The sequence below is a fragment of the Hylaeus volcanicus genome, unplaced genomic scaffold (assembly GCF_026283585.1).
Source record: "Hylaeus volcanicus isolate JK05 unplaced genomic scaffold, UHH_iyHylVolc1.0_haploid 27440, whole genome shotgun sequence".
NCBI lineage: Eukaryota > Metazoa > Arthropoda > Insecta > Hymenoptera > Colletidae > Hylaeus > Hylaeus volcanicus.
The window spans coordinates 1-8230 of NW_026531595.1; the positions used below are offsets into that span (position 1 = coordinate 1).

General features: G+C 31.0%; 2 protein-coding genes across 4 annotated transcripts; one reads left to right on the forward strand and one right to left on the reverse strand.

The window, feature by feature from the left end:
• Positions 1-305: 305 nt before the first annotated feature.
• LOC128882155 (EF-hand domain-containing family member B-like) lies at positions 306-2907 on the forward strand (the record flags this gene model as incomplete). Its single annotated transcript, XM_054133726.1, has 5 exons — positions 306-464; positions 560-746; positions 841-964; positions 1036-1209; positions 1575-2907. Coding segments are annotated over 5 exons (882 nt in total), but the record flags the coding sequence as incomplete, so codon positions are not given.
• Positions 2908-3055: 148 nt separating this feature from the next.
• LOC128882156 (M-phase phosphoprotein 6-like) lies at positions 3056-5611 on the reverse strand. Of its 3 annotated transcripts, none has more exons than XM_054133728.1 (4): positions 4401-5611; positions 4206-4306; positions 3857-4058; positions 3056-3681 (listed from the first exon to the last, which is right to left on the reverse strand). In XM_054133728.1, exons 1-4 carry the CDS (start codon positions 4464-4466, stop codon positions 3628-3630), a joined length of 423 nt encoding a protein of 140 aa, XP_053989703.1. In that variant the 5' UTR covers positions 4467-5611; the 3' UTR covers positions 3056-3627. The 3 variants fall into 3 exon arrangements, with proteins under 3 accessions (XP_053989703.1, XP_053989704.1, XP_053989702.1); XM_054133729.1 differs by having other exon boundaries at positions 3850-4058; positions 4401-5608; XM_054133727.1 differs by having other exon boundaries at positions 3056-4058; positions 4401-5597.
• Between the last annotated feature and the right edge of the window lie 2619 nt (positions 5612-8230).

Here is an 8230-nt window from a genome sequence, read left to right on the forward strand (position 1 = left end):
CAGAATTATTAGAAAATATTGCTTCTTTGCCTCAATATCCTGGAAAAAAAATCATGCTAGCCTAATCGTCCTGCTCTCGTCTCTCCTGCAATTTTTGTATCGCCCTCTCTGTCCTTACCCCGGAGTTTCCTACTTTTTCCACAACTGTCGCTGAAGTCAACTCGGAGTTTGGCTCTGGGTCCTGCGCACCTAAATATTACCTATATATTGATTAATACTTATATATCATTATTACTATTGTGCAGTATCAATATGATTGTACTAGATGTTGATTTTTAATAGTATTATGATCTCTTTACATTTAGAAAAAACCTACAGTGTCCAATATTAAAGAATGTTTCACAGAATACTCCCTAGAAGAGAAAGTGGAAGCTTTGAAGAATTTACTTATTCATAATGAAAAACATAGAGAGAATCTTCTATTGCACAAAAATATAAGGCACAATACTAAAAATATAGTTGGTGTAATACATTACTTTATTTTAATCTTTATAACTTCTTTTATTTACGTTTAACAATTTTTTATTTAATAAATAATGATAATAAAAATAACAAATAACTCAAGGTAAAAGAATGTCTACAAGCAGATGAAAAAACGCCATTTCAAACTATCATCTCTGAATTAAGAAATACTGTAATGAATAGCTATTGGAATAAAGGAGTTGGTAAAACACGTGATCAAATTCCAAATCTTCCAATTGGTATGAATCCATTGGAAACAACTTTTGGAAAAAAAACTCAGTCTGGTATAAATTAATTACTATGATTGGGATATGAAAAGAAATAATTATACATTTAACATTTAGAGCATCTTTTTGTTTGTCGATTTATAATAATTAGAAGCAACTATGGCTGAACTACTTCAAGCAGAATCAAGTCAAACTGATGTTTCAAATACAGATGTCCTTGCATTGTATAAACAATGTCATAACAGTTATCAGCCTGCTGAGCAAATTAAGAGACAGTATGAGATAATAGAACGATTAATTGAGGCTTATTATTTCATACTATATAAGATATGAATTGCACTTACAGTTACAAGGAACCATTCAATGAAAATCTTATATTTGGGAAATCGAAAAGTACCAACAATAATGGCACACAATTAAAAAAGCTTCTAACATGGATCAATTCTGATTCTACTACAGTAGCTAATTCTATTTTAGCAGATTTTATGGACCGTTCACATTCTCGTGTTGGAGAAGTAAGGTAGAATAAACACTAATGATAAATTTATTTTAATACGAAGATTAAATTCTATTGTTATTAAAAGCGAAAATGTATAATAAACAAAGAACAAAACTTACAGAATATTACTAACAAAAGTGTATGTACAATGCTTATTTGAGATAAATAAATTATAATAGAAATGCAATTTTCCATTCCAACTTTATTTACATATTTTTTAATTTCATTAGCGAATTTGTGTTTATATCCACTTAAGATTTTACTCTTTTACTTTTTGTAAGAAGTACAAGAAGTTTTGTTGTATGTATTTAAATGTTACAGAATATTACTTTTCCTTTATAATTTGAATAGAATTTTTTTTCTGCTATCTAAATATACTTTTTCAGGAATTTCAAAAACGCATATCCATACATGTCTATGGTACATGGGAAAGCAAGTGAAAGAAAAGAAATAAATGAAATAGAAAATGCTTTAAATGACTGTTATATAAATAATGATGCAATACTACAAAAAAAATACTTGCAATATATTAACAGTTTACGTCAAAAATTCAAGAAGCGTACTCCAGAAATTCCATTTTTAGACATTTATGAAGATCTATTGTGTCTTGATAAAGTAATATGATAATTTTATATTAAATTCTAAACTTAAAATTCAAGTTTTGACAATAATATTAAAGATCAATTTTTAATAATTATAAGGATTTTAGTAATATTTAATATAATTAAGATATTTTTAAGAAAAAAGTTATGATTGAAAATGTAAACAATCAAATGTAAACATTTTGTGGTATTAAAAAGAGTGTGCTCTATAGAAAGTTATGTTTTCAATCAATTAAACAGAAAACATCCAAGACTTATTCACGATTAATCTAAACAATAAAAGAGAACTGATATATTTGTAGAATTATATAGGACTGTTACCAGAAGACATTATTAGTTCTACATTAACTAAATATAAAATACATTTAAATCAAGTACTTCTAATACCACTGTTGGATCTTCTTCAAATACGCAAGGAAAAGAATATAAACTATAAAGAATTATTAAATCTTTTAAATTGGAGATATGATTTGCCAACATTACCAAAAGAAGAAAGTAATGTATTAATATCTGATTTAATAATTCTATTAATATATTTACATAATATACATAGGAATCGTAGTGTTAGAAATATTTAAATCAAAATTTTATAGGGATACCTTTAGAATGTCAATACTATAGTACTACATATAGAGATACAATAGAGAATATGGACAGAATAGATGCTACAAGTTAGTACAATCTTTATATAACCTGAATTGAACATAGAATCATTATACTTAGATAAACTAATCTTTGCTTAAAAATGTGAAATATTTAATAATTAAAAACAAAAAAAATTAAAATTTTGTTTATTCTTATAGATACTCCTACAGCAGGGATTATATCTAGAGATCCTGAAGATAAAACTTCTGCTTACAGTCTCATATTTCCAAATATCTTTACAAAGCATGGCCTAGACTATAAAGATCTTTCCAAAGTATGTTTAAAAATATTAATTTTTGTAAAAATTTAACTTATTTAACAAACTTAAACTTATAAATGTGAATAATAATAATTAAATTTTATAATTTTTTTATCATTTTCTACAGCTTAGAAGTAAAGAAGAAATACGAAGTATTTTTGCAAATATTGAAGTTGAATTTCCTAATAACAGTTTTGATTTGCTTTGGGAAGAAGGGCTAAAAAAAAATGGCACAGACAATCTATCTGTTGAAACTTTTAGAAACTTGCTTGACGAACGCGATTTAACAGAAATAAAACAAAATTAATAATTTGTTTAAATAGTCTTTTATATTCGAAATATAACATTCATTTCAACTATATACAGAAATATAAATCCTTTATATTTGCACATTATGTAATCAGTTTTGGGATTACATTAAATAACCATTATTAAATAAATAGTTTCTGGCACTGCATTATACATTGAATAATGAACCAACGGCATTTTACATATTTGGATATCATTAAGTTAAACACATACATTTAGTATAAAAAAAACCTATGTTAAAAAATATAAAGTGTAGCACTCAAAACAGGCCATTTTCCGTTTTTGATATTTTTTATAACAGGAAGTAATATTGCTTATAAAAGTTATGCTTCTGGGATAATTAGCTACTGAATTATAATAGAATTATAATCTTTGAACAGCTATATCACATGTACATTATTTCTAATACAAATGAACAGCAAACAACAGTTTAAATATTATTTTATAAGTTAAAAATCTCAAAACCTATTAATTTTGGGATAGATTACCTTAATTTTTTTACTTTGAAAATTTATTACTCTACCTAATTTTGATATAAAAATTGAACACTCCATTTAAAAGAATGAAATTGGCAATTAAATTTCCTCGACACCTTCATCTGCAAAGAAACTATTGCTATCATAATTATGTCTCCTTCCAAGTAATGTAACTTTCGTAACTAACATTTTTCTTTATTATCTAAAATTGTAAAAATATTAAGTTAGCCTATTTGTAGTACATTTTGAATAAATATATAAACAATTTTCATTTAATACTAATCTTGAGGTTTCAAAAACTTTTGTTTCTTTGGTATTGGTTTATATTCATCATTATTTTTTTCTAAAAGTTTCTCATATTTATATTCACGTTTTACATTTTTGTTGAATCCTTTATAGCGTTCTGCCATTTGTTCATCTGAAACATCTGTTTCTTTTTTTACATCCAATGACGTGCATTTATTGTTCTGTTCTGCTTCCATTAGTTTTTCTATTTCAGGATTCATACCTTGGAAACTTAGTCTACCTTCAATTAATTTCTCACAGAAGACATAACTAGGTTCAGTGATGAATCTGTCTCTTTAATAAGAAATAAACCATGAAAAATGATGTAATACTTAAATACTTTATGTGTATTCTAGAAGTACTCAATTCTTATAAGTTAATTTTAATTTGAAAACTTTTATTTAAAATATTATGTGTATTAAAAAATCAGAAGAAACTTACAGTACTTTCTTCATACGTTCTGTCAATTCATTTCCGAAATATTCTTCGCCTTCTTCTTGAAACTGTTCCTTTTCTACTTTCTCTTTAGTCCGTTTCATAAACTATCCATACGAGTAATACACGGTTAATTACAATAAAACATGTCATACATAATTTTAAGGAATTTAATTGTGTGTGTTTACTTCTTCGATTTACCTTCATCTCCAAGATACTTTTGGATAATTTTGATTTATTTGAATGCATTGTACTCTTGTAAAGCATATATTCTAAAAGTAATTGTTGCTACTAAATTTTGAAATATCTTCAAGTGAAAGTGCACGTAACAATTATTACTTTTTTGTTACTGACGACACTGTGATACTCTGATACTGGCTGGTAGGGGCAAAAACAAAAGCATGTGACTACAACAGAGCCACACCATGGAGTGAGTACTTTTATAGATGCGAAATTTCAGTGAATTTCATATCTCAATTCTACATGTACACACTTCCGGTTCCGAGGCCGTTCGAGGCAGACTCGAGTTGAGATCGTGCCGACTAATTTTTCGATTACCGGGAGTAAAACCGTTTCGAGAAGGAAAATTTTTGTTAAAAAGTGCGAATGACGGTGGGAAAGTTGGTGGAGTAGGGTTTTTTCCCTAGTCAGAGAGAGCCATCGATCTCTAAATAGAAAAGGTTTTCCAAGGAGTGAAGTGAGGGGTGGGGGTCAGTAGCGGTTACTGCGGAATTTCAAACTTTAGTGAAAAAAGAAGCGTTCCAGCTGAGTTTGAAGAAAACCAGCCCCCCAATGGGGGGTCCCTCAGGTCTTGCTGATGATAAAAAATGAAAAGAAAAAACTCCCCTTAAGGGTGCGCAGGAGGTAAACTAGCGCCACTAACGGGGAGGAGGTGAACTACTATATAGTAAGCTAGCACCACCAACGGACAGTAGGAGAACTACTAGATAGCTGGCAAAAAATTTGTATGACAATATGGCTGCTTCGCTATCGCGCTGTCCACTGCAGCGCTGCTGTCGTCTCTGCTGCGGTGTTGTGCCAGTAGTCTAAAGACGTTTTTCAGTATGGTTCAGTATCGTAGTAAGTTTAAAAAATGCCCGCCGTCATACATTTTTCTTTTAACTCTTTCAGTGCCGGGGGTCGATATATCGGCCCAAACCTTGTAGCGTTTTACTATTCGCATTGCAAGAGAACTCTATATTGTCTGTATATTGTTATCTGTATATTGTATCTATAAATATAAATTTAATAATGGGAAATAAGCAACATATTTATAAAACTATGTTATACTTGTATTTAATTTTTACATTAAAATTATTTTGGAATATGGGGAATTGTTAGAAGATAACACGCTAAAATACATATGTATAGGGAAATGATGATAAAATGATTATTACACAGAATTAGTTCCGTTTTCTTGTTATTTACAATTTAACCCTCGGATAACCGGGCGGTCGCACGAACGACGGAGCCGGGTCACTATTCAGGCATCGAAATCCAAGTCCATACGCGCTACAAAAGAAGGCTTAAAATCAAATTTTTATATGCAAACATTATAATCATATTAATAATGCCTCATAACCAATTGTTTTTGTTAATATTTTGTCCCAAAAACTACTTCTTTTGCAATAAAGTTCGAAACATTTCTGTCGCTAACAGTAAGAATAGTGGGGAGAGCTGATTGCTACGGATCGAGTTACAATGTAAACGCATGGCTCGACACTCTCGATCACAGAAGAATGGGACTTCGGAAAACGACGGAAAAATGACCCAGGCCCGGTGCTGGAGGGTTAATGCTAAAAAATTGTGATTTTTGTCGTTTTTTGCTTTTTAAAGAACAAAATCCATCTATAAAAATTGGTTTTAGTAAATTTGCTCAGCTTCGTTCAAAAGAATATGTAATAGTCGGAACCTGTGGAACACATTCTGTGTGTGTATGTGTAATGCATCAAAATGTAAAGTTAATGCTTCATGGTGCCAAACAGCAAAAATTAATTCCTACATCTTGTAATTATCCATGCACATATAAAGAAATGTTATCAAATATGCGCTGTGATGTTTCAAATGAAGCAATTTCAATCCCATTCATAAACAATTGCAAGGTATATTTGAAAATCATTCGATTGTACCTATTTCATGCAACAAATGGACAAGTACCGATAGATCTAATTTAGAGCCTATAGAATATTCAATACCAGCATTTCTTAATGAATTAGAAAACAAAATGCTGCAATTGCAAGTCCATGATTTCATAGCAAACAATCGAAGTAGTTATTTGAAACATTCAAAAGAAAGTTTAAATCCCGATGAGTTTGTTGTCGTCAGAGATTTTGCCGAAAATTATTCATTTATTATGCAAGATGCAATACAAAACTATCATTAGTCCAATAAGCAGGCTACAATATATACGTTCGTTGCCTATTTTCTGCCAGATAATTGTTTAAAACATGAAAGTTTTGTCATTCTTTCAGTTTGTTATCAACATGATAGTTCCGTTTCGTTTCGTTTCGTTTCATGAATTTCATGAATTTCATCATTGAAATCAGAAAAATCTCACAAATACATCGGTAAAAATTTAATTAGAGAAAAGTCTAAAATAAGAAAGTTTTATCGAAGAATTATTATTTGTATGAGTATCTCGCCGATATCTCGGTTAGAATTTTAAGATTTTTCTGCTGTGTAACAGCTTGATATGTAGAATTTACATTACACGAATTATTAAAATTAATCGATATTATATCGTGTTTTGTACCATTTTCGTCAGTGTAACACCAGGAATTCAGTAGTGCAATTTGTTTCTTTAACTTTTATAAAACACAACAAAATGTGAACATATCATGACAAACATTTCACACTTTATTGCTCGGACCCTTTGAGGTCCGTCGTGGGTTAAAGTCGGCACCGTGCGCTTTGGATGGTTCCACCCTTGGTTTATGGCTTTCAGTAATCACCCGATTTCACTTCATATGCATCGTATTATTACGGGAGTAACGCCGTTGGATTCCTTCCGTTTTCCTGATGAAAACGCTACTAAACACTATGTAAATCGGACTATTTTTAACGAAGATAGGCAAAAAGCGTACAAATCATTTTTTCCGTATAATTTCCTTCTAAATAATCTGAATTGTATCGTGTCTGGTACCAATTTCATCGGGATATCATAAGGAATCGATTGGCAATACATCCGTTAAGATCCGATAAGAAATACGGAAAATGATGGTCGACCTCCTTTGGGTCTAGTTTGCTACGTCCTTTTTATGATACCATTGTTGTCCGGCGGCGGACTAACATGTGTACTCGGAAAAACTTGAAACCATTCGAGTTGCCCGGTTCTTTCGGGGCGCTTGATTTTTTCGGACCGCTCGATTCTATTCGGGTAGCTTGAAAAATTCAAGTTACTTGGTTTCTTTCGGGTAGCTTGAATCTTTCACGCTACTCGGTTTTTTCAAGTACTCGACTCGGCTCGGAAATCGGGTCCCGGTTTGACTCGGCTTGAAAGCCGCTTGAATATTCGGTCTTTATTCGGTTTTCGGCAGCTCTACTCACAACCCACTTGAAAGTGTCATCTTCTCGCGTAGGAGAGGTCGTAGAGACCTAGCGAATTGACACTGCGAGGCCAGGGAACGGGCACGGCACCGTGAGCCGAACTTTATCGCATCATTGAAGAGTATCTTCGTTAATTGTATTGTAACTCTTCTAAGCATTAAATTAGCTAAATTATTAGTTATTCGAAGTGGGATCTTCTTCCATTCCTCTATTACAGCCTTTTTTAAAAGTACTTTCCTGAAAATTTGATGTTTTCTAATTCGTACAGAGCAATAAACTAATGTGTTTACGTTACAAACTCTACTGTAAATGGTTCGTCATAAGAATCGTACAAATACTAGTAAATGTTGTTTGGACTATATCTATCTTACAACAGAAGCTGTTGTAGTTGCCGCTGGTTCGTGTTCTAGAGTTCGTGGGTTCGTGACTCGGTAATGGAAATTTTTTTTTTTCAACTGCATTTCTATTTCTTATTTCTCTTTTTA

What these genes read in the sequence shown, in the direction of transcription:
- LOC128882156 (XM_054133727.1), bottom strand. Translation starts at nt 4,466, where the DNA reads ATGCTTTACAAGAGTACAATGCATTCAAATAAATCAAAATTATCCAAA. An exon ending in AAAGTATCTTGGAGATGAAG is followed by an intron (nt 4,307 to 4,400) that starts GTAAATCGAAGA and finishes TCGTATGGATAG; the next exon opens with TTTATGAAACGGACTAAAGA. An exon ending in GAACGTATGAAGAAAGTACT is followed by an intron (nt 4,059 to 4,205) that starts GTAAGTTTCTTC and finishes TTCTTATTAAAG; the next exon opens with AGACAGATTCATCACTGAAC.